General features: G+C 33.3%; 2 protein-coding genes across 6 annotated transcripts; one reads left to right on the forward strand and one right to left on the reverse strand.

Moving 5' to 3' along the window:
* The first annotated feature begins 11,609 nt into the window (after positions 1 to 11,609).
* Positions 11,610 to 17,956, forward strand: LOC7472615 (chaperone protein ClpB3, chloroplastic). Its single transcript, XM_002305340.4, has 10 exons — positions 11,610 to 12,023; positions 12,131 to 12,349; positions 12,894 to 13,131; positions 13,494 to 13,689; positions 14,155 to 14,209; positions 14,337 to 14,487; positions 14,782 to 15,090; positions 15,470 to 15,735; positions 15,991 to 16,914; positions 17,331 to 17,956. The coding sequence occupies exons 1-10, from the start codon at positions 11,805 to 11,807 to the stop codon at positions 17,655 to 17,657; spliced, it is 2,904 nt and encodes a 967-aa protein (XP_002305376.1). The 5' UTR covers positions 11,610 to 11,804; the 3' UTR covers positions 17,658 to 17,956.
* A 4,479-nt stretch (positions 17,957 to 22,435) lies between these two features.
* On the reverse strand, positions 22,436 to 25,685 carry LOC7472616 (EID1-like F-box protein 2). Of its 5 annotated transcripts, none has more exons than XR_002981524.2 (5): positions 25,520 to 25,685; positions 25,366 to 25,420; positions 23,252 to 24,013; positions 22,812 to 22,855; positions 22,436 to 22,743 (listed from the first exon to the last, which is right to left on the reverse strand). XR_002981524.2 is itself a non-coding variant. In XM_024599978.2 (5 exons), exon 3 carries the CDS (start codon positions 24,002 to 24,004, stop codon positions 23,258 to 23,260), a length of 747 nt encoding a protein of 248 aa, XP_024455746.1. In that variant the 5' UTR covers positions 24,005 to 24,013; positions 25,366 to 25,420; positions 25,520 to 25,685; the 3' UTR covers positions 22,436 to 22,743; positions 22,817 to 22,855; positions 23,252 to 23,257. The 5 variants fall into 5 exon arrangements, 2 of the variants coding, with proteins under 2 accessions (XP_024455746.1, XP_006384316.1); XR_002981523.2 differs by having other exon boundaries at positions 22,817 to 22,867; XR_002981525.2 differs by having other exon boundaries at positions 22,812 to 22,867.
* Between the last annotated feature and the right edge of the window lie 225 nt (positions 25,686 to 25,910).

The following is a 25,910-nucleotide window of genomic DNA, read 5'->3' on the forward strand; positions in this document are numbered from 1 at the left end:
TAATAGCGTTGGGTCCTGCTACCCAGCAGAACCCAATAGTGTTGGGTCTGGCTCAGCTGAGTAGACCCAAAACACTTCAAAAAGAGGTTGGGTCTCGCTTCCCAGCCAGACCTATCGATCTTAGGTCTGGTTGTGCAGTCATGCCTAAAGATATTATTATTTGTATTATAAATATTTTAAATTTTATTATTATTAATAATGAAAATTTTATTATTTGTGTTATAAATAATATTTTTTTTATTATAATTAAAAGTGTTAATATAAAAATAGTATTATTTGTGTTATAAATAATATTATTTTTACTATAATTAAAAGTATTAATATAAAAAATAGTACTATTCATGTTATAAATATTATTATTATTACTATAATTAATAGTATTAATATTAAAAGTAGTATTTTTTGTGTTATAAATACTGTAAAGCCCTGGGGAGCGTTCCTCTGCTGTGTTTTTTGTCAAGAATTGCGGTTGGGAGCATTGTCTCCTCTACCAAAAGCTATTAGGTCTGGCTGCCAAGTCAGGCCCAAAACACTTCCAAAATGAGCTAGCAGTGATAGATCCTGTTGCTCAGCAAGACCCAATACTGTTGAGTCTGGCTCAGCCAGACCCAAAACACTTCAAACGGGGCTGGGTCTGGCTCCCTAACCAGACCCGCCGATCTTGGGTCTGGTTGGGCAGCTGGACCCAATATCTTTGGGTCTGGATGTGCAGGCATATCCAAGGATATTATTATTTGTATTATAAATATTTTAAATTTTATTAGTATTAATATTAAAAATAGTATTATTTATGTTATAAATATTATTATTTTATTATAATTAAGAGTATTAATATTAAAAATAGTATTATTTATCTTATAATTATTACAAGAATTTAAGTCAGACAAGTTTAATATTATTATTAAAATTGTAAATATTATTATTAAAATTGTAAATATTATTATTTATGTTATAAAAAATAGTATTATTTGTGTTATAAATATTATTATTTTTATTAGAATTAATATTATAAATAAAATAATTTAAAATTTTTAAAAATTATTATCAATATTGAAAAACAATCATAAATTTGATTTGGAGTGTAAAATTATTATTATAATTATCATCATTAATAAATTTTAAAAAACTATTATTACTATCGAAGAAAAACCATAATATTTTTTGAAAGATTAAAAAATATAAAAAATTTGGCAGATAAGTTAAATATTATGATTAATATTATAAATATTATTGTTGGGTTTGACGTTGCAGCTAGACTCAACGCTCTTGGGTCCGACTTTGCAACCAGATCCAACACTTTTGGGTCTTAGATTTTTATGATATATTTTTTTTGAAATAAAAAGTGAGCCCACGACGTAGCGGGGGCCATCTAACTAGTAAAAAACTAAAATGATATTATTTTGGACAAATATTTTAAAAACAATCTTAGAGTTGACTTGAATACATTGATTAGGTCTCACTCAGGTTTGATCAAGTCAATTAAGTTCGTCAGATTTAATTGAGTCAATTTTCAAACCAATTTGAAATGAAACCCGACTTGAGCCACACTCCAGATCGATGGGTTACCAGACTAACTTGTTAGGCATGTTTAACAACTATGATTTAGAATCTAAAATAGAAAATTTTAAACATGTGTATTTCTTAAAAAATATGAAACTATATATAGTATCTCAAATAAAAGAAAAGTTGAAGAAACAATATGTTATTTTTGAAACAAACACAATACCATTATGGAATATTTAAAAATAAAGAAAAGATTTTATAACTTTGGAGATAAACGACCCTAAAAAACATAGCACAATGTTGCCTCTATAGTTAGATTTTATTTTGTATGTATTATATAAATAATGAATAAAAACTCTGTCATAACCTATTTTTCACTCTTATTTTTCAATGTATTTTCAAAATTAGAATAATTTTCAAAAACACTTTTTCAATGCACTTTAAACAATTTATGTTCTTTATGATTTTTAGGCACTTTTGTTTATTGCATGTAGATTCTTATAATAAAAATGGAAGAAGGAAAAAATTGGGAGTGAAATCATGAGCAAGGAAAAGAAAACAAAATTAAATAGAGTTTCTGTTGTAAAAATATTTTCTACCTAAATCAAAGGGAAATAAATGATAGACTCCCTTCACCAAACCACACCACATTTCGATAGCCACCACTACATTCCGATAGCCACCACTAGGAGGCCCATTGTTAAGCCAATCATCCAGTCACCCCTTCTCCCTCATCGATGAAGCTTAACAGAAACATGTAAACCCTCGATCTAAAATTAGTAAAAATTTATATTAAATATTAGTAATAATTGAATTTTTTATAGAGAAATAATAATAAATATGTTATGATTAGAGGAGGGTCCCAATGAGTTAGTTTAAAAATATTAATGAAATTAAATAATATATAAGTATGCAAAAGTACGGTGGCCACGTAAAATTATAAGAAGAAACATATACCTTGATCTGAAACAGTAAAACAGTATAGTGGATGCCATCATAGGTTGAATAAATTCCAACCAAATATAATATTATTAAAAGAAAAATCATGAATTGAGAGAGAATCCTTAGAAAAAACATAATGGAACTCTAAATAAATAAATGCATAAATCTATGCGCGATTAATGTCGACCATTAGTATAAACCTTACATGTAGTCGTATAATCTTTAACCAAAATGATGAAAATTATTTTGGGAGAAGTTTGATAATGATTAATGGAAAATTTAGTCTACAAAGAGTATAAATAGTTACAAATGAAATGAGAATAATAATAGAGAAGTGGTTTATAAAGGTAGGAAATAAGGATTTTTAAGGGGAAACTTATATAAAAAACAGAATTAGGTTGGGAAGAACAAGAGAGAAAGTTAACTGGTAGAAAGAGAAACGAACGTTTGAGAAAAAAAAAGAATATTAAGAGGAAAAGCTAGCAAAGAAATCAATAACTAGGGTGCAAATTCAGTTGGTAAGATGTTTTTCATACCTTATTTCCTTGTTTTAGTGGTTTTGGTGTTAGAGATGAGAAATTCTCAATATCTCAATTATACGGTTCTTGATTCATGCACGGGGAAAAATATAGTTTGTTACAAATTATCTAAATAATCATGGAATGGGTGTTTATTAGGGAGAAATAATGGAAACAAGTGAGCTAAATCGATGAAATGTTGACAAACTTAAGGCTGACCATGGGAGGGTGATTTTGGAAAATGGCATAAATTGGTAAATTAGGTGAATTTGTATGTGTATTAAATCTAGAAGTATGGAAAATTATGTTTGGGATAGGTTTTGGTTTAATATATAAAATGCATGTTACATGTATGTTTTAGGAGAATGTAGGTGTAACGACCCGGTTTTTTCAAACCCAAAATCGACGGCATTTTTTTTTGTTCTTGATACTTTTCACAATGACATTCTGTGAATTAGTAATTAGGTTTTCTTCCTTATCACGCCATCATACGAATATAGTTTTTGTAAATCAACATTACTATAAGACAGATACTCAATACATATGCTCATAATATTATATCTTCATATTCATACATTTACATTACATCATATTGACATTCTCATGAGTTTGCATTCCTGTTTTAGTCTCGTTATCAACACGAGTGCCAAATGACAATTTTACACAGCTAGTACTTTATTTCATACGATCCTCAAGTGATTTCACAACACAACATCCTCATAAAAAAGAGTATCACATAAATATATTCATAACATCGTATCTACATGTTCGCATATCCACATCCATGTTCCATTACAATTTTCATTACAACCCCTTATAAAAGTGTCGAATGACAAATATTCAACATAACACCTAAGATATATTATTGCATAACACCTTTCAAAATATGTGAACCCGTGGAATGGGCTGTCCTACGTACCTTGATTATGTGATGTCCCTGTTACAAAAACAACATGGATACAAGAATTGTAAATAATCTAACATAATAATAAACAACTAGAAGTACTTTATCGCTACTTTTTGTTATTAACTTAGAATGGGTATATTCTTTCTTTTACTTCTTATATGCATTGTTAAGTGTACTTTTCTCACTCACACATCCCAACCTCTTCATAGGAGTTGTGGGGCCGAAGTTTAATATCGGTCAGGGTTAATTACTTCACTTAACCCGATCATCCACCTTGGATACTTTTAACCGTAGTTAATCGCAACATTTAAATTCGACCATCCATCTCAGATGCCATTAACCAAAATTAATCACAAAACCAAACCCGTCATTTCTACGGATACCATTAGCCGAAGTCAATCATCAAAATCAGCTCGGCCATCCATCTCGGATGCCATTAGCCGAAGCTAATCATCAATCACAACCCGGTCATCCATATTGGATACCATTAGCCGAAGCTAATTATAAATATCAACCCGGTCATCCATCTTGGATGCCATTAGCCGAAGCTAATCACCAATCACAACTCAGTCATCCATCTCGGATGCCAATAGCCGAAGTTAATCAATAACTCAATCAATATTTTGTAATCGGTTTAATATTCGTCAACAACTCAATCACCATCTCATAATCGGTTTAACATTCACCACAACGCAATAATATATTATCCTCATGGAATTTGAAAATGTAAAAGTTCTAAGTGAGGATTTAATGTAATGGTATGGATATTAACTTATGAATTGTAAGATTAACTGATGTTTGAAACATTTATGAATATTAATTGGAATATTGGGATGTATAAAGATTTCTATGGTTAAATGTTAATTAGTAGTCTAGACGTCAATTTTTATAGTTTGGGAGTTGTAGGAGAAGTGTCTAGAATAGGACCCGACTTCTCAAAAACTTGTATAGTAGGAGTTCAAAGTAAGGGTCAACTCTCTTGTCTTTTAATTATTTAAATTGCTCTTATAATGTTAGAATTCAATGAAAGTATTATGTATTGTGTATATATTTTTCCTCATAAAAATTATGCCCATAAGGCATAAAATTTGTATGTTAATTGTAATCAATTGCAATGATAGTAAATTAGTATGTGAATTGTAATCAATTGCAATGAAAAAAAAATTAGTATATGAATTGTAATCAATCGCATCAACAAAAAAATTAGTATATGAATTTTAATTGAACATAATAACAAAAAATCCATATACAAATCGTAATTGGCTGCAACGAAGAAAAATCCATATGTGAACTATAATTGACCGCAATGATGAAAAAAATGAATGTAAATTGTTATCGATCGCAACAAAGAAAATTAGCATGTGAAGTTAAAGTGACCATAACAGTGGATCTTATAATATATAATATGAAAGAAAGCCAATTGTTTGGAAAAAGGGATATAAAATCTAAATAAGTAAGTCGTTTAGACATGAACTATAAAAATTAAATGAAGCCAGTTGTTTGGACATTAATTTAAAATGAAATGAGCTAAAAGCATGAGATGGGGCTATGAATTAGAAAAGTAATTAGTCGACCACATAAACGCGGTTGTGGATCTTGGCAGAATTAAACAAACACTTATTTTGATGTGATGGTTAATAGTATCATGGAGCAAAAAATGTGCTTGTATTAAATAAATGAATGGAGTAAATGAGAATAAAAATATTGACTTAAAAAATAATATTGATGGGTCATAAATGGGCATAAACATGTTGAAATTGAAATAAAAAGTATATAAATGGACATAAAAATATTGAGATGCAAAAATAATATTGATAGGCCATAAATGGGCATAGAATGTTGAGATTGAAAAATAATATTAATGGGCTATAAATGGGAATAAACATGTTGAGATTGAAAAAAATATATATATACAGAAGAGCCATAAATGAACATAAACATGTTGAGATTGAAAAATGAACTAACAAAATTAGTTGATCGAAAATAACATGTTAGATATTTTTAAAGGATTAAATATGTTTATTCTAGTAGTAATCGTTTAGAGAAAGAGAGATGAGTTAAACTGATTCTGAATAAAATTAAAATCAAGAGTTGTAGAACAAAACTTCTCAAACCAGGCAAATGATGCCTTTTTCGATCCATATAAATGTTGTTTTAAATGATAAACCTCAGTAGAGGAGTGAGTTAACTTACTAGGTGAAGGAGTCATATATATTTTTCCTTTGAGGTTTTCATATAGAAATGCATTCTTCACATTATATATCAGATTGATCATCCTTTCGAGGCAATAATAACCATAAAAAATGCTAACAATGACTATTTTAGCAATAGATACAAACAGATTCTCATAATCAAGTCCATACTCTTGTCGATTCTCATGAGCCATCAGACGGGGCTTTATACCTTGCAATAGAACCATCGAGCTATAACTTTATGGTATAAACCCATTTATAGCTAAAAACATTTATGCAATCATGATAAGGAACAATATCCTACGTGTGATTATCCTAAAGAGCCTTAAGTTTTTCTTGTATAGCTTGTTTTCAACATGCTTGAGTAGAAGTCTAGAGTAAGACTTAGGTACAATAGCAGTATTAAGAGTAGCTTGAAGAGTTGTATGAAAGAACTCATACCTATTTGAAAAATGTGAAATCCAAGATGACCAACGAGGTTAAACTTTGATAGGATTTGATGTTGGGGCTAGTTCATGCTATAAGACTGGTGGATGACGTCATTAATACATAATTCCTAAATTAAAATGTTCATAACTTAACACATCATCAAAATTTAAAAGTAAAAATGAAAAGGAATTATGAGAAGTAAAAGACTAAAATGAATGTTGATTTTCAAATAAGATTGTATTTCAAGAAATACAAAGTTTATTAGCAGCCAAATCATAACACACAAACCCTTTATAGACATTAGTATATCCTATAAAAGCACACAAAACAAATTGAGTAGCAATTTTGTGTTGTTCAGTGGATGGTAAGTAAACAAAACAAATGCAACCAAATATATAAAAAGAGTTATATTTAGGAGAAAAACTAAATAAAAGAGAACATAGAGAATTAAAATTGAGAACTTATAAGGGTAGATGGTTAATCAAATAAACATTTATGGATAATGTTTCTACCTAAAATCTTGGTGGTACAGAAGACTCAATTAACAAGATACAAATAACATATAAAAGTGATAATTCTTACATTTGACAACTTTATTTTGTTAAAGAGCGTATAGCCAGGAATGTTGGAAGAGAAAACCGGTTGAAAGAAATTAAACATATATTCCTCATTGAATTATATCTTAAAGTTTCAATACAAGTAGAAAATTAATTTTCAACAAAGACAATAAAATTTTGAAAGATAGAAAACACATAAGCTTTAGAAAGAAATAAATATGTCTAAACTAAACAAATATAATCATAAATAAATTTCATAAAATACTTGTATTAAACATGTGAGAAAATGGGGCTAACACCCCATACATTAGTATGAATGATCTCAAAACAAATAGAAGCCCAATTATTATGTGAAGGAAAGGGTTAGGAGTTGTTTTTACCAAGTTTACATGAACCATAATCAAAAGACATAGTAGAATATGAAAGAAAATTTTTATTGCCTAAATAACCATGTTTCATAAGATAAGTTAAAATAATAGAATTGAGATGTTCTAATTTCTTATGTCATACATTATTATTATTAACAATCATACTACAACTAGAAGGAATAGACCCAAGAATCAAAAAATGAAGAGGAAATAAACATCCCACTTTAGATCATTTATTATCATTTTCCACGACATTTAATCATGCACACGATAACCATCATGTTCAAATTGAATTTTACAATTATTATATAACAATTAGCCAATAAATTTTAATTCAATAGATAGATATGGAGGCATAAAAAATATAATTGAAGAAATATCCTAAATCTCCAATCTCAATAATATAAAAAGAGTTGTCATTGGTTATCTGAATATAAATATTATGTAAAGCATTTGTACTACTAATCATATGATTGAATATTGTAGAGTCAACCATCCAAGAAAAAGTAAGAAAATTCCCCTTACCTTGCATGCCAAAGGAAAAGAAGGCAAAAACAATAATTTGTTAACCATTCCAGGTGTAAGAGTAAAAGAATAACTAACAAATTACCAATCTAAAAATAGAATCAAATAGGCAATTGTGAAATTGGACTGGACAATATTATAAAGGGTTAGAGTTTGTCAATTTTGAAGTCACACTTGACAATATTTAATGATATGCCCTTTTTTTTTGTAATAATTGCAAAACTTCTTGCTATAGTGTTTTGCAATATATCCAAACTCCCTACATTTGATTTACTAAGTTTATGACTTGAATCTTCATTTTCCTTGAGCAACACATGTCACATTAACTATCTTAAACATCATGACTTCTAAACTAAATCTATGTTAAGTTAATAGGCGTTGTTCTTCATGTAATAATTCCCATAAACAAACCTTTAAAGATGGAACATGATGTTGATTGATCAAACTAGCACGTGCAGTCTTAAATTTTAGTCTTCGCTTTATTAGAAACTAATCTTTTTGGCTCTCAAGATGAACAACTTGTAGTGCTATTAAGATGAATCTTCCTTTTTTCTTGAGTAACACATGTCACATTAACTATCTTAAACATCATGACTTCTAGGCTAAGTCCATGTTAAGTGACTAGGTGTTGTTCGTCATAAAATAATTCCCATAAATAAACCTCCAAAGATGGAACATGATGTTGATTGATTAAACTAACACGTGGAGTTTTAAATTTTAGTCTAAGCTTTATTAGAAACTAATCTCTTTGGCTCTCAAGATGAACAACTTGTAGTGCCATTAAGGCCTTATTAGGAACAATAGAATGAACTATTCTAATATATTTACTCCACAATTAAGAAAACTAGAATAAAGTTGTTTAATAGAAAGATTACCTTGGTGATAGTTTTCAATTTTTAACTCCAATTGATAAAGTTGTTTAATAAAAAGATTACCTTGGTGATAGTTTTCAATTTCTAACTCTAATTGATACTTGCAGACAAAATTATTTTGAGAATAAATTCTTTAAAGATAAGTCCACATTTCCATAACAATAATGAATGATCAAAGATGATTCACTATATGTGGTTCAATAGAACCCAATAACCAGGAGAAAATATGAATATCCTTATTCTTCAAAGAATCAATAACCTAAGGATTAGTGAGAGCTTTAGATGACTCATCTAAGTGACCTATAATTCTTTTCTCTTTATAAACATCTTGAATTGAAACTTCAAACTGGGTAATTCTTTTCATTAAAACAAAAAATATTTTTTTTCTTTCATGATAAATTAAAAAAAAGAATTGAACTAGTGAAAAAATAGAACTTGGTGTCAAAATAATCTTTTTACATCTAGAAATCGCCTATAACCCCAAACCAAGAAAAAAAAATCTCAAGAGAGAACCCCAAGAAAAATATCCCACAACTTGACCTAGAAACAAATACTAACCCAAAAAGTTAAGCATAACATTTAGAATTTTAACTTCGATATCATGTCAAAATGGTCTCCATGTCTCTCAATGAAAGCTCTTGTCCTTTTCTCTTTAAATAGTCAAAGCATTAACATATTTATATTCTATAATCACTCTTGGACCTACAATCACTCTTGGACCATAATTACAATCTTTCTAAAACAATAATTACGCATAATTAATTGTTCATCAATTAATCTTTATAAATCAAGTAATTGTATATCAATTAATCTTCCTAAACCTAGATGGATATCATAGCTAACAAATTAAATCAAAAGACTTCGAATATTCAAGAAATCCAAATTTGAGGATGTTATGTTGCATGGTGAAATCCGGTTCAAATAGAGAATGTTGAGTATTGTGTATCAAATTTCAATTGATGGAAACTTTTTAAGTTTTTCTATATATAATGAGTTTTCTTATTTAATTTAGATTAGTAATACAACAAGTGGTATAATGTGGTGTTTTTCCAAGTAGCACAAGATGCTTGTGGAGAGAGGTTAAAAAGATTTTGTTGAGTTGCATTTTGAAGTGTTCTTAGAGCATCCATTAAATATTATCTAGGTGCATTTATTAAACTTTATTTATTATTGGTTTGTGTTAAAAATAAATAAAAATAAAATATTTAAGTAAAAATCATTGATATTTATTAAAGACATTAATTAAGTAAGCGTGATTTTATATGGTAAAATCTGTAATTGTTTACAATAAATTTTACACAAAAAAACAAAAAAGGTGTAATTGTTTAAATAAATTATATTATTTTCGGATTTCAATATTATTAGTTTTGGCTTATTTTTAAGTATTATAAAAGTTTTGATGGTAAAAAAACAAAGAGCCGATAAAATAATATACAGGTTAAGAGTGATTTAAAAGACTTATTTTATATTGTTTATAATTTTACATGATAAATAAATGGGAAAATAATATAAAAATGAGATTAATGTATCTTTTATAAATTTATTTAGAAACAAATTCACCAATATTATTTTTTTTAATTAAAGGCTGTTAAGATTTACATACTAGTATGGGTGTATATATATTACTATGGCTGTATTGCGTTAATAGTATAATATTGAATCAAATATTTTAATGCATTTATTCTTTGTAATTATATATATATAGAAAATATTATTATATAGATATTATATTATCGAGTGCAAGCAATACTTTTCTCACTCAAACGAGAACCATCATAATTTACATGAATGGAGGAGAACTATTCCACCCTCTCTCTCTCTTTTTTAATTATAAAAAAGGCCCAAATCATAATAAAAATTGAAAATGAGCCCAAAGCCCTATCTAGACCATCTCCATCGTATCCATCCATCCATAAGTCGGTCGGTCCTTGCACCAAAAAAGTGCCACGTGGTCCAATTTCGAACAAAATAAAATAAAAAACTCAAAAACAATCGTGAGAGGCAAAAACTACGTTAAAGCCGCCGGAGAAAAAAAAACATTTTAAAAAGATATTTTCTTTACTTTTTCATGTTTATCTATATTATAAAAAATTGGTCAATAAAATTTATTTTTTAATAAAAAATAAATAAATTTTAGATGAAGGAAAGTGTTTTACAATTTAAAAAACTAAAAATCACTTTTAGAAACTAAAGTTTTTTCATTATTTTATATATATACAATAATATATTAATAAGATACTTTAAAAAATAATAAATTACTAATATATTTATTTAGAAAATATTAATATACAATATAAAAATATAATAATTTGATATATCAATGCATACATTATTTTAATTTAGATAATATTACTAAAAAAAATACTTTTGAAATAAAAACATGTTATGTTATACAATAATTATATGAATTATATTATAAAATTAAGATACCATAAAAAATTTATTTTTAATGTTCTTCAAACACTAAGAAATTATTATATGTTTATGATATTATATTTAAAATATTTATACTATATGTATAGTTATTTTAAATAAATGATCAAATATTTATATTTAATATTATAAATATATATATATATATATTAAATAAAATAAGAATAAAATATTAATAAATATTTTTTTAATTTATTTTTTATAATATAGCTAAATATGATAAATATTTTTCTAACAATAATCTACTTTTTAAAAATTCATTTTTTTTTAAGATACCACTCTCCAGAACAAAATTATTTTTCGACAAATCAAGAGGGCCTAAAACACCCCTTCCCTATCTTCTCGTCTTCTTCTTCTTCTGTCTTTAAAAGAAACCAACACATAGTTGATGATAGTACAGTACTACTTACTGTACCACCCAACAGTTTCTTCTTCTTCTTCTTCTTCTTGTTTTTTTTTTTTACAAAAATATATATATAAGAAAGTTCTTTCCTTTCACTTTAACTGCTTCTATCTCCTCACTTTGTTTTATTTTCTTTCGTAACTCTGCCCCGCCGTATGGCAACCACGACCGCTACGGCGGCTTCGTTTAGTTTGTGTCCTTTCTATTCAGATTCTATCAGTAATGGTTTGTTACCCCGAAAGTCTCTTATAAGCTTCCCCGTAAAGCGGAATTCTGTGAAGTCGCTGGAGTTGAACAAGAGAAATGGTGCCTTTTCGACAAGGGCTAAACCCTCTTCCTTTGTCGTTAGATGTGCTGCTTCTTCTAATGGAAGGGTATGTGATAAGTTAATACCTAAAGTAGCAATGATGGCCAATTATTTATATATTGAAATTATGTTGAACTAGAGCTTCTTGAGTGACGAGTTTGGGAGATTTGACAGGTTACGCAGCAAGAATTTACAGACATGGCATGGCAAGGAATTGTATCTTCTCTAGATGTGGCGAAAGAGAACAAGCATCAGATAGTGGAGACGGAGCATTTGATGAAAGCCCTCTTGGAGCAAAAGAATGGCCTTGCTCGCCGCATCTTTTCCAAAGTTGGGGTTGATAATACTCGTCTTCTTGAAGCCACCGACAAGTCTATACAACGCCAACCCAAGGTAATTCCTATATGTTCAAGTTTAAGCTAGGATTTTGGCATCATTCTCCAAGATGGAAGCCGGAATGCCATTTTGTTGCTTAATAATTTGACACCTGACTATCAAAAACTTCCTAAGCAATGTGTTCTTTTAGGCGGCCAATCTTTCAATACAATGTAAGGCGTTGATTGGATGTCTTTGGAAACCTGACCAGCACTTGTTTAGTAGCTTAGTGTTCAAGTCATGAACACAGTTTTGGGTACTGGAAACAATGGGCTGAAACACCTCACAATATGTTAATGGACCCTCATTTGAATCTAAAGCATGAAATTGTGAAGCAGCTTCTGCTATATAGATAGCACGATAATGAAAAAACAAAATCTAGCTAGCAGAATAACAGTCAATTTTTGGTATATACAGACTTACATATCATTTGGATATTCCATCATATACTAGGTCAGTCAATTCGGTGAACTTATAATTTGACAAGTTTGGGATTTTGTGTCAGAAGCTCTTACAATGGCCACATTATCATTTTATGAGTCTCTATGTCTATTTATGCTAGGTTCATAGCGAATCTACTAGTTCAATGTTGGGGCGTGACTTGGAGACCCTGATCCAGCGAGCCAGGGAATACAAGAAAGAGTATGGAGATTCATTTGTTTCTGTTGAGCATTTGGTTCTTGGATTTGCTCAGGATCAACGGTTTGGGAAGCAATTATTTAAGGATTTCCAAATATCTTTACAAACTCTGAAATCTGCAATAGAATCCATTAGGGGGCGCCAATCAGTTATAGACCAAGGTTGAATACTTTCCCTGTGAGCTTTTTGTGTGCGTGCGCGTGTGCATGTGTGTATAAGTGTTGGGGGAAGGGGGATTGAACTGTGAAATGGTCCAGGTTCTTTTAATGCAACAATATGCTGGGGCTGAGGGGTGGGGGGGGGGGGATAGTTAGTCATCTGGGTTGAACTAGTGTTCCTGGGACAAGGAAACATCTCCAATTTTTAATATGATAGATGGTTACTTATAAAATGTAGTTTTTCATGCATATATGTATTTAACTGCATATTAGTTGATGAATGATTTATAGTTTCACCTTTTTGTTTCTCTCAATGTTTAAAATTCTGCATGAAGCATATCAGAAATGCTGTTAGTTTGTTACAGATCCCGAAGGGAAGTATGAAGCACTGGAGAAGTATGGAAAAGATTTGACAGCCATGGCAAAAGCAGGAAAGCTTGACCCAGTTATTGGAAGGGATGAGGAAATCCGTAGATGCATCCAGATTCTATCCAGGAGAACGAAAAACAATCCTGTGCTTATTGGTGAACCAGGTGTGGGGAAAACTGCAATTTCCGAAGGGTAAGCAGTTAAGTGTTTGCTTCTTCATAGAAACAATATCATTGGGTAGGATCAACCATGATGCTGGGTATTTCTGATACATTGGGTTCTTGATCTGACCACTTTCTGGCTTACTTCAAACCAGCAATTGGCTTTATAAGTTGTTATTCCTGAACTTTTTTTTGACTTGCAGCTTAAACAAACTTACTCATTGTTATGTCAATATTTTACTTGTATCATAGAACATATTAAGATAATGAAAACAGTACTCAAGTATGTGCCAAGTCCCAAGTGCAGGGATCAGCACTCTCCTACTGGATTGTTTGTTTTATGGACCTGGTTTGAGCTTCTGGATGCCGTGGGGAGTTTGCAAGGGGGTTGGTTAAATAATTTTTGTCTAGTTTGACTGCCTACATTAGGTTTCCATGACGTCTTGGTGGTCTACTTCTGTACTGTGTAGATGACTCTGACTGTACTTTTGGACAGGCTTGCCCAGAGAATTGTGGAAGGGGATGTACCTCAAGCTTTGATGAACCGGAAGGTGCATTCTTTATGTGCATCTTAAGTTCTACTCACTGGAACTATTCCTTTCTCCTCTCCCATGTTATCAGAGGAAGGGCTGCCTTGTCCATAACCTGGTAATGATTTTGTTAGCTGTTGCTTTACAGCTAATATCCCTTGACATGGGTTCCCTCATTGCTGGGGCGAAATATCGAGGAGAATTTGAGGATAGATTGAAGGCTGTACTTAAGGAAGTCACGGATTCAGATGGTCAGATAATCCTTTTCATTGATGAGATTCACACAGTGGTTGGTGCTGGTAAGCTGCATATCAGATATTTTTACTTTATATCCTTTTCCTTTGAGCTCTTATGTTTTTATGAATTGAATTTTCTTTAATTAGAATAATGTAATTATTTGAGAATGCCATTACTTAGTGAAACATACCTGTAATTTGGATGAAGTTAGATTGGAAGGAGGTGATTCTTAATATAATAAAGAATTTGAATGTGGCCTAGACCTAGGGGCTGTTCTAATATGTGAAATGAGGTTTGTTAATGAACTGTTGATAGTACATTGGATAGCAATAATGACATGGTAATACTTGTCTCAGGAGCCACAAATGGGGCGATGGATGCGGGGAATCTCTTGAAACCCATGCTTGGCAGGGGAGAGTTGCGATGTATTGGTGCAACAACACTGGACGAGCATCGTAAGTATATTGAGAAAGATCCTGCTTTGGAGCGTCGTTTCCAGCAAGTTTTTGTTGATCAACCTACAGTAGAGGATACAATATCTATACTCCGGGGACTGCGTGAAAGATATGAGCTGCATCATGGAGTCCGTATTTCTGATAGTGCACTTGTGGAGGCTGCGGTTCTGTCTGACCGTTACATCAGTGGAAGATTTTTACCTGACAAAGGTAAAACTGATGCACATAGATATATAACAGCCTAAAAGGCTGGAAGATTTTTTATTTTGTATTGGATGATTGAATGTGACAATTCTGTACCTTTTTGTCATTCTTCCAAAATTGTGCTTGCAGCCAATGGCTAATATTAAACCTCATGATCATATGCTAAATTTATTTAGAAGAGATATCAATTGTGCATAAAATTTGTATTAAGTCCTATATTTTGTTCTCTTTTGGGAAAGCATAAACTTGCAAGGTTTGCATGAATACACACACACACACACACTCTTTTCTAGATGCACATGCTCCTACAATGTCTAAGTGTCTGTACAATATTTTTTTTAAGAACTACAAGTTCCACAAAATGCTCATGTTTTTCAAATTGCAGCTATTGATCTAGTTGATGAAGCAGCTGCAAAACTGAAAATGGAAATTACTTCAAAGCCTACTGCCCTAGATGAAATCAACCGTTCAGTATTAAAGCTGGAGATGGAGAGGTTATCTCTTATGAATGACACAGATAAAGCTTCAAAAGATAGGTTGAGCCGCCTTGATACTGAGTTATCTCTGCTAAAAAAGAAACAAGCTGAGCTGACAGAGCAATGGGAGCACGAGAAGTCTGTCATGACATGCATTCAATCAATTAAAGAAGAGGTATATTTTCACCATGAATATTTGTCAGAAGTTAAACTTTCCCTTCAGCATATATTAGATAACTCTGAGGACAGTTCTGTTGCACACTGCCACACTTACTAGTTTAAAAAAGACAAACTTAATTATAAGTGTGACCTCCAATGTAATTTAACTATTATCAAAACAAATTTGCCAAAAATCATTTAAAAATAAATAATAAAATGCATATTGATGTAACAATCTCAAAGCTAAAATTTATTCCTTTGCTTTATACAGATTGACAGGGTAAATCTTGAGATTCAGCAGGCTGAGCGAGAGTATGATCTAAATCGTGCTGCTGAATTGAAGTATAGGAGCCTGAGCTCTCTGCAACGCCAACTTGAAAGTGCTGAAAAGGAGTTGGATGAGTATATAAAGTCAGGAAAGTCCATGCTGAGAGAAGAAGTAACAGGTGATGACATTGCTGAAATTGTTAGCAAGTGGACTGGTATTCCTATTTCCAAGCTTAAACAATCTGAGAGGGAGAAGCTATTACATTTGGAAGATGAACTGCATAAACGTGTGGTGGGCCAGGACCCTGCGGTGAAAGCAGTAGCTGAGGCCATTCAGCGATCTCGTGCTGGTCTCTCAGATCCTCACCGTCCAATTGCTAGTTTCATGTTCATGGGCCCCACTGGTGTTGGAAAAACAGAACTAGCTAAAGCCCTAGCTTCCTATATGTTCAACACTGAAGAAGCCCTTGTACGAATTGATATGAGTGAATACATGGAAAAGCATTCAGTCTCACGATTAGTAGGAGCCCCACCTGGTTATGTAGGGTATGAAGAAGGGGGGCAGTTAACAGAGACAGTTCGCAGGAGGCCGTATGCAGTTATTCTCTTTGATGAGATAGAAAAGGCTCACTCTGACGTGTTTAATATCTTCCTTCAGGTTTTGGATGATGGTAGGGTGACTGATTCACAAGGTCGCACTGTCAGTTTCACGAACACTGTCATCATTATGACTTCAAACGTGGGTTCACAATATATACTCGACACAGATGATAACTTGCCAAAGGAGGTAGCTAATGAAACAATTAAGAGGAGGGTAATGGATGCTGCTAGATCAGTCTTTCGGCCTGAGTTCATGAATAGGGTTGATGAGTACATAGTTTTCCAGCCTCTGGATCGTGATCAGATAAACAGTATTGTCAGGTTACAGGTATGTTGGTATTGTTTGTTTGGGTTGATAATGATTTTTCTTCAGTGAATGTCTTTGCAACTTGTTATAAACTATAATTACAGAAACATGGTTAGAGCTTGTTTGGTTCATTCTAGATCCTACTGCCCAAATTAATAATTGTGTTTTGAATCCTAGCTGTTAACTGCAATCATCTTGCAGCCTGGTAGATGTATGTGTGCTTACATGTATGTGTGCGAAGATGTGCTGGATCTTTTACAACTCTTCATGGAGACTCATGGGAAATGACCTCTTATTGGATAATCATGGAGTGATTTGATTTGAATTCCAATGCTAACTTCACTATGCTTTTTACACTGCACGTAGCATATTGCATTTTGGTCCTGTTTTCATGCGTTTTCCTGACTGCTTATGCCATGTTTGCTTGTGCATTTCAGCTCGGACGTGTCCAGCAAAGGCTTGCAGACCGAAAGATTAAATTATTGGTCACCGATGCAGCTGTAGAGTTTCTAGGGACTCTTGGGTATGATCCCAACTATGGTGCTAGGCCAGTCAAAAGGGTGATTCAGCAGCATGTTGAAAACGAACTTGCCAAGGGTATCTTGAGAGGGGAATTGAAGGATGAGGATTCTGTCGCAATAGATACGCAGGTTACAGCATTTGCTAATGGCCACCTCCCCCAACAAAAGCTAGTTTTCAAGCGTCTGGAAACTAGTGAAGATAAGGCTGCTGCAGAAAGTCGAGCTTTTTCACAGACTGTCTAAATGTTTTTACCCGCACTACACTATACAGGTGCTATACATTTTGGGTAGAGGGTTCATAACTCATGCTAAATGAGTATTTCCCATCTTGTGTAAAATTACAGGTCTCGAGGAGTTTTTGTAAGGTGCCTTGACTTCCTAACAACATATTTTATATTCCTTTGTGGTTGGTGAAGTTGGGGTGATCTTGTGTTCTTGTAGTCATTAGTGCACGAGAGCGACATGATACTAATTTGACAGACCAGAACTGTTGTTATACATGCTCTTAAAAGTGAAACGAATTGACAGTATTTTTATTTAAATGAATTCTTTGCGAGGTATTTTGGAGTGGACAAAACAAAGGAAAAGTCGCTCTTACAAAGCCATTCCTAATGTATTTGGCTGTGTTGCTGCTGGTATGTCTCTGCATTCGAATTCGTCACGTTGTATCAGAAATTCATGGTTTTAGAAAACATAACGATATCGTGTTCATTAGCAGCAGATGATTAAGAGATGGGTGGAAATTACAATGATTACCCAGATGATTAACCCTGTCTATGATACAAATCTTCAATCAAGAAGGACATGAACCGGTAAAAAACAACAGCCAAGACAAATTCCTTTTGGACATGAGCAACCAGGGGAATATGGAGTTAATTTGCCAGCCCTCTGACTCACAATGCCCTCCATTTATAGAATCGAGCAAGAGGAGAGAGATGCCAGAAGACCACACACGGCTCAGCTCATTTACTTTGCCATATCATGCTACAACTACGTAACGTGGGTTCTGAACAGGTCAGAACAGCATTTGTCAGTAAACTCTTTCATTTGTGTTCTCTTCCTCGATTTCTAGTTACAGTACTGAGGATATGAAAATCTACGGTGGGTACAGAACCTGCTCCTTTTATAGGCGAATTCTTTCGCAACTCCTGTAGGATCAAGGCCCGTGTCTTGCCATCTCATGTTTGAGACCAATTTCCTCTACAGCTTCTTCGCTGATTCAATCTTGCATCTTAAACACATTCCATGAACTACAGCGTTGTAGAGGGAGACATCTGGTGGAACTTGCTGCAGATGAGATGAACTGAAATTTATCAGTTATTCTGAACCATCTGCAATGCTCTTCCAAAGAGAAGGGTCCACCTGTAAGGTTTTGAAGGACCAAACTTTGCACTTTGGCATTTGATTCTGAACTTTATAGGACTACCGAGTTACAGACAAGGACCTGAATTCACATTAATTCTTTACCCTTCTGGTCAGTCAATTATCACAGCTACTCTGGTAGAAGCAAGGAAGAGTTCATGAAGAGTGAAGGCTTGAAGATAGACTAGATCAATCTTTGTATGAGATTATTCTCGAGCACGAAAGGATAGAAAGTTCAGAAATAAACCTACATCTAGAACTCCCTCCACTTCATCCCAAAGAGATGCCCAAATGCAATCAATGACAGATTAGTAAATGTGTCTAGAGTGCATTTCTGGTGAACCATGTGCTCATATACTTCCAATGCAACTTTTTGGCTTTTGAGCAACTTCACAAGCACCAACTTGAAGTCCAGAAGCTTCCACCTGCCATCAAAGCTGAAGAGCTCTATCCCATAATCCTAGTTTCTGGCATGACACCGGAGCAGTGTTGTATAAATGTTCATTCAATTGAGATCTTTGTTTTCCTTATATTCTCTCAAAGAGCTGAAGAGCATCAACATGTTGATTTGCTCTGTACAGGCCACCAAGCAATGTATTCGTCAGGTGTATGGCCCCAAGACTCAAGAATTTTTAAGACCTTAAATGCTAGTTTGATCTCCCCTGCTTTCCCGAGTAAGTTAATCAACGCATTACAGGCAATAAGATTTGGCTGCTTCAGCATATTTTGGAAGACATTCAAAGCCAAGTTCCAATTCCCCTCCTCTGAACATGCACCAATTACCGCATGCATTGCATCCTCTATTGGTTTCATACCATTCTTAACCATAAGCGTCAAGAGCGAGCTAGCTCATTCTGGCCACAACGAAAAAATAAAATAAGAAATTGCTAACTGATAGCGAGCAACCCGTAGTGCTTGCAACTGCTTTCAGTAATCAGATTATGTCAACAAGTCCAGTAGTTACTGATTTATATAAGCTTTATTCTGACAAGACTCTTTTTTTTCAGTCATGACAGTTTCCTACAAGTAAAGTTGTATAGCTTGTAAACCTCAGAAATTGTTGAATTATAATAATATAAGCTTGGTTCGCATAGAATTTTGTAACAGATTCCTGCACCACTCAACTCGAATTGTTTTGGATTTGTTGATGATTATTGGACTAACGTGCAGCTTATTAGCTTATTTTAATACTTGTTTTGCGTTGTGTGTTAAAATCAATCAATTTAATGCTTTCTTGATATGGTTGCTCATCTAGGATCGAAAAATGCACTTCGTAAACAAGGGCCTCTGTTGCTTCATTTCATGAACAAGTGATTTTTAAGGCTAGCTTGTCCTATTATTCACAGGAGAGCATATCTTCAACTTGAGGGCTCCGTTGCATACCATTGTATTCTTTCTTCCTCCGATTCCGAGGCTGAAAGAGAGAGCTCTTGTAGGCGAATTTTCCTGTCACAGGCTTACAGTCATGATATCACAGTCAAACTGCTGGCCTCTTCCTACAGACCATTTTCATTCCTCCCTGCTTTATCCAAATTATGCTAATCTTATGCTCAGCAAGAAAACTCAGGACCAACTTTCTAAGCGCAACTTTATTGCACAACCATCATCCTAATTAAAGAAATCGGGTACATCAATCATATCTAATCAATTAAAGGGCCTTGCATTCCAGTTTTGTCCAGAACAAGGAAAATAAATCTCAAGACTAGGACACGGGGAAAAAGACAAATTTCTTCATAAGCCAAGCTGGGGTCTTCTGTTTTCAGAATGTGTTTTGTATTGCGGTTGTTGTTTTGATTGTGATTTGAAAAAAATTATTTTATAAAAAGTACTTTTAGTTGAGGTTGGTTTGGAAAAATATATGTTTAGTTAAAACTGTGGTTGAGTAAAAAGTAGTTTAATGTGTTTGGTTAAAAAAATGTTTTTCAAATTGAGGTTATATATATATATATATATATATATATATATATATATATATATTTTGATGGTTTTTAATTTAAATATTGTAGATTTAACTATCATTATTACATTATTAAATAAATAATATTTTATATCAAATACTTTTTATTATTCCATTAAATTATCTAGAATTTCATCACGTATAAAATTCATCTGATAAGAACTATAGTTTTCATGGTTTTTTGAGCGTGCAACAAAATCAGGTAAAATATCATCAGAAACAGAATTGAAATTGCGATTAAATTCCACAAGTGCTATGTCATCATGCGATGTTCTTCTAATTTATGTAGTGTTATTAAATAATATTAAATATTTTTTTTTTTTAGTAAAATACAATTTTAAAAGAATTAAATTTTTTTTACCAGGTCGGACGCGGTCCAATAAATTTTACTCGTATGAATAATGCAAAAAAAATTCACCTGGCACTGTTCACGTGAACAGTGCCAGGTGAATGCTTCTCGCTGGTGAATTATAATTCACCTGGCATGGGCACTGTTATGAACAATGTCCATGTGAATTACGAGGGTGTTTGGTTGCATGGTTGCTTCTGCGTTTGAAGCAATCACAGCAACTCACCCGTTTGGTAATGCTCCCACAACAGATTTCTACTGGTGGGGCCTACCGTTAATTGTGGCACGGCCACAAGTTTGCAAGAAGCAGCAATTTGCTGCTTCTTGAGCTGGGAAACTCATGAACAGTGGAGCTAGCTCCACTGTTCATGGGTTTCCTTTAATGAACAGTGGAGCATGCTCCACTGTTCATGGGTTTCTTCCATGGACAGTGGAGCATGCTCCACTGTTCTGGCCGGACCGGTCCGGTTCAATTCTAAAAATACATTAAACCGGGTCCGATCTAACAAAATAAAAAAAATATTTTTTATTTTTAACAAAATATTTTTTATTTTTATCTATGTTGTTGCACTCTTAAAAAAATTAATGGAACAATAAAAAATATTTTATATAAAATATTATTTATTTTATGATATAATAGTAATAGTTAAATCTACAATATTTAAATTAAAAACCATCAATATTAATATATATTTTTTAAAATTATTTTATAACCTCAATTTCAAAAGCATTCTTAACCAAACACATTAAACTACTTTTTCTTCAACCTCAATTTCAACCACAGTTTTAACCAAACACCTATTTTTTCAAACCAACCTCAACTAAAAGTATTTTTTATAAAACAACTTTTTTCAAACCACAACCACAACAGCTACTGCAATACCAAACACACTCTATAAGAGAAGCAGCTCCCAGCTGCTTGTGCAAAACACTGATGCAAAAAATTATGGAACCCACCAAATAATAAACTGCTTTTTACATGTTACCAAACGCCTGGTTTACACGGTTTACTTTAAAAGCAAAAGCTACCGCGTAAACAAACACCCTCTCAGTATGAACAACACACTGCTTCTTCGTCTGTTTATTAAAAATTGAAATGACACAGCGAATAACTTTTCATATGGCAACCCATAAAATCAACCAGAGGGGCAAGTCAGCCCTAAATTGAGAAGATAAACCAACTTCCTATCATGCATTTCTGGCGCCACAGTGAGAAACAAGAATAAAAATAGACTGTCATCTCGCCCTAGCTGATAAAGACCACATCGCTCATGCAAAACATGTACCGGTGATTAACCTTCTAAATCATATTAAGATTTTCATAGAAAATCTAACAGGCAAAACAACTGATCATTGACAACATGGGGCTGTGAATTATTGCAGTTACCAATCTGCCATCCAAATACAAATATGGGCAATACATAAAATGTACACTACAGTATCACACGCTCACAATAAGTAACAGATGATTAAACCACGGTCAGCAATAGACTCCAACCCTTCTCTATGAAACAATTGGCCTAAGCAGGACCAGGAAGCAGAATCGAAGTTTAAATTGTGATGATTGGTTTCAGCTCCAGGGTAATAAAGCTATCAGGAAGCCTATCACTTTCCATCCAAATTTGCTGTCCACAACAAGAAACAAACCCAGGCCTACACAACTGTTGAGAAACAAAGAAGATTCTGTAAGCTATAGATTTTTGCTGGTAAGGAAAAGCACATGAAATACCTTACATGTCAGTAACAGGCAGAGTGTAGAATGAACAGGTAGCTCTACGGCATGTCCTAGACCAAACACAGATCAGTCTACTAACAACATACCATAACGCAAATGAATTTCTCCACCACAGATGATGTACAAGAAAATGACTATTATCATAAGGTCCAAATGAGTAGGAATACCAAAATTCATGAAGGCATGCTTTGTTAGCAAAGCTGTGGTTTAATTCCTTACTGTTAGTTATTGAACAAAATGATCTGCTCGTAGATCTAATTTCATAAAGGGAAACACATACATCTTCCTAGCCTCCATGACCAAAAAGAGACTGTATCCTGTCTAACAAATTATTACCATATTGTTCGTGACAAATAGATGTCTCTTTGACCACAGTCAAAATCTCCCCGAAATTTTATCTAACAAAAACTATATTCCTCAGTTGAGGGGGATACCTGCATTTATTCCAACTCAGAGGCCTCTTCTGAATCAGACAAAGGTAGGAGAGTGCATATTCCAAGCATGTGTCCATTGAGGCACACATAATACTCAATGCAGTCATCATAGGCACCCAGTCTGCAGCTGGCACTCTGTGGTATCATTTCAGCTTGCTGCATACTCCACAACTTCGCCTTACAGTAAGGACACACCTCTGTTGGGTGAAGCTGGGCCTTCCTTTTAATTAGCATTTTCCGAACCTTTGACATGGAAAATGACTTGAAAATTCCTCGAAAAAACCCCACATCCCCTTCATCCCCCTGGTCAAGATGTTCACAGGGATCAGACACGTATAATACATCTGTCCTGCATTGTGGCAAAAGAAAGCTCTTCCCTGAAGTCCTAGAAAACCGAGTCCTATAAACAAAATGACCAGGGATGTTAATGTTATTGAACAGGCCACCCTTTGTACATCCTGAACAGTAAATAAGCAGTTTCCCAAGTGCCCTCCAATTCCCATCAACACTGTGACTTCCACTAGATTGCAGATCAAGCATCATCTTTGGAGCCCTTGTTCGGCAAAACTCCTTCCATAACACTCGCTTGGCAAGATCATCAAACCATTTGCACACACAGGACATAGTAGCAATGAACTTAGGGTTCCAGTTCAGCTGTTGAAATACTAAAAAAATCACGTCTTCACTTAGGTGCCCTTTTGTGCATTGACAACTCGAGGAGTGTATACAACGATATTGCTTTGTTAAAATCATTGTCTCCACCTAGTAAGAAGGAAAGAAAGAAAGGAAATGAAGATGATAATTAACAGTAACAGTTATGGCATCTGATAACCAAATTTGAAAAGTGGACAAAAAAAGTCAGACTAGGATTCTGATCTTCTTTATATGTATGATATAATAATAAGACTAACATGTTAAATATCATTTATATAGTCAAGGAAGTGAATATGGCTCTCTTTGAAGTCATACAGCTACAAGCTAACCATTCAAATTATAGATTCTCAGCCAAGAACATGAATAAGTGTCCACAACAATGATGTTAAGTCAAGAAAATTCATGAACTGTGATCTTAACAAATAAAACTACCCACCAAACAACTTACTCCTCAAACAATTAAATGTGTGACCAAATATGAAGCCATCATATGAATAATATTATCAACTGCATGCAAGTCAGGCCAATCATTATGCATGTCTGTGGAAATAGGGAACGATACACAAAATCTGTGATAATTAACATTCCATGTAACTCTAGATCAGTTAGGCAAACTACTTTTGTAAGATGATAATCAACATCTGTACAAAGACAGAAATAAATACCATCTTTATCACAACCAAATGCGCATATAAAATAGAATCAGGGGATCTCGCAAATTTCTCCATTTTATTAATGCACAGATTTAAGCATAAACATAACTTCCTCTACATCGCTTAAATGCTATTTCTTTCATAATCTCTACTATCTTCGGCAATAATTAATCCAGAAGTTAATTGGGAAAAGAAAAAAAAATGTAAATTTGAAAGCACACAGCATCACAATCTTCATGGTGGCCACAAAAGATACACAATTGTAACAAACTTTAGTTGAAAAACAGAACCTTATCAAAAAAAGGTTCAAGTTTAATCTATATGTAAGTATTGAATATGAATACCAGCTACATATTGCATAACAAAGGAGAAATCTGGTGCTTCAGTTCGAGTACACATGCTTTAAACATTAACAACACTAATAGGAAACTAGCCACAGTATAGCTTAACACCTAATCCTGACCATTATTAAAACTTGTCTAGGTTCCATCATCTCAAGCATCCCATACCAAACTAAGACAACTGTTTTCTCTTCATTTCTCTATCGATGTCAGTCACCCTCCAAAGCTTAGATCCACAACAACCCTTTATCAAACTCCAAGCCATTTTAATCGGAAAAAAATACACACGATCACTTTAATCTAAACGAAACCCACTTCACATATTCACTTCATCATGAAAGAACAGAACTCGAAGTTGAAGAAGTAAGAAAACCCTAGCCCACATCAAAATCAACCAAGAAGAGCAAAGAAGCTAGAAGTGGATAGGATCGTAATTAAAATCAAATCAAAACCAAAAATTCCTTACCTCAGAAAAAGAAGCATCCTATTCTCATAGCCTCCAAAACCCTAGAAACACAAATCTACACAAATAACCGAAGCAAGGATTAGGTTGTTGTGAAACACTAGAAATTAAAAAAAAAATACTTTAACGAAAAAAGCCACAAGCTTTGACCACTTACAAGCACAAAAACAACTAGAGAGTCGCTTTCTCCACAAGGGTATTTCGGTTCGAAACAACGCACTCCACGGAGAGAGAGAGAGAGAGAGAGAGAGAAGGCGTGGAGAGCGAAGCAAACTCAGATTGGAGTGAGAGAGAGACATGACGGCTTTCCATAAAATAGTTTTATGTTATTTGAAAAGATAAAATAACATGCTTGTTATTTACTTGAATAAACACAACTCATATTGCGCCACGTGAGAGAGTAAAGAGGGGGAGAATTTTGAGGCTGGCTGCTTAGAATGGTTAATGTGTTAGTAGGTGGTTGGTGGGTTATTTGGGAGAAAAGGACAGTAGTCATGTGGGTCCAGAGTAAATAGGAGTGGGCACGACACTGTCCAGTCCACAGGAGG

This window comes from Populus trichocarpa, chromosome 4, assembly GCF_000002775.5.
Source record: "Populus trichocarpa isolate Nisqually-1 chromosome 4, P.trichocarpa_v4.1, whole genome shotgun sequence".
Classification (NCBI taxonomy): Eukaryota; Viridiplantae; Streptophyta; class Magnoliopsida; order Malpighiales; family Salicaceae; genus Populus; species Populus trichocarpa.

Coding starts and splice junctions, on each gene's coding strand:
- LOC7472615 (XM_002305340.4), top strand. CDS start 11,805: ATGGCAACCACGACCGCTACGGCGGCTTCGTTTAGTTTGTGTCCTTTC. Junction 15,736..15,990: donor TTCAATCAATTAAAGAAGAG/GTATATTTTCAC, acceptor TGCTTTATACAG/ATTGACAGGGTAAATCTTGA. Junction 16,915..17,330: donor ACAGTATTGTCAGGTTACAG/GTATGTTGGTAT, acceptor TGTGCATTTCAG/CTCGGACGTGTCCAGCAAAG.
- LOC7472616 (XM_006384254.3), bottom strand. CDS start 24,004: ATGATTTTAACAAAGCAATATCGTTGTATACACTCCTCGAGTTGTCAA.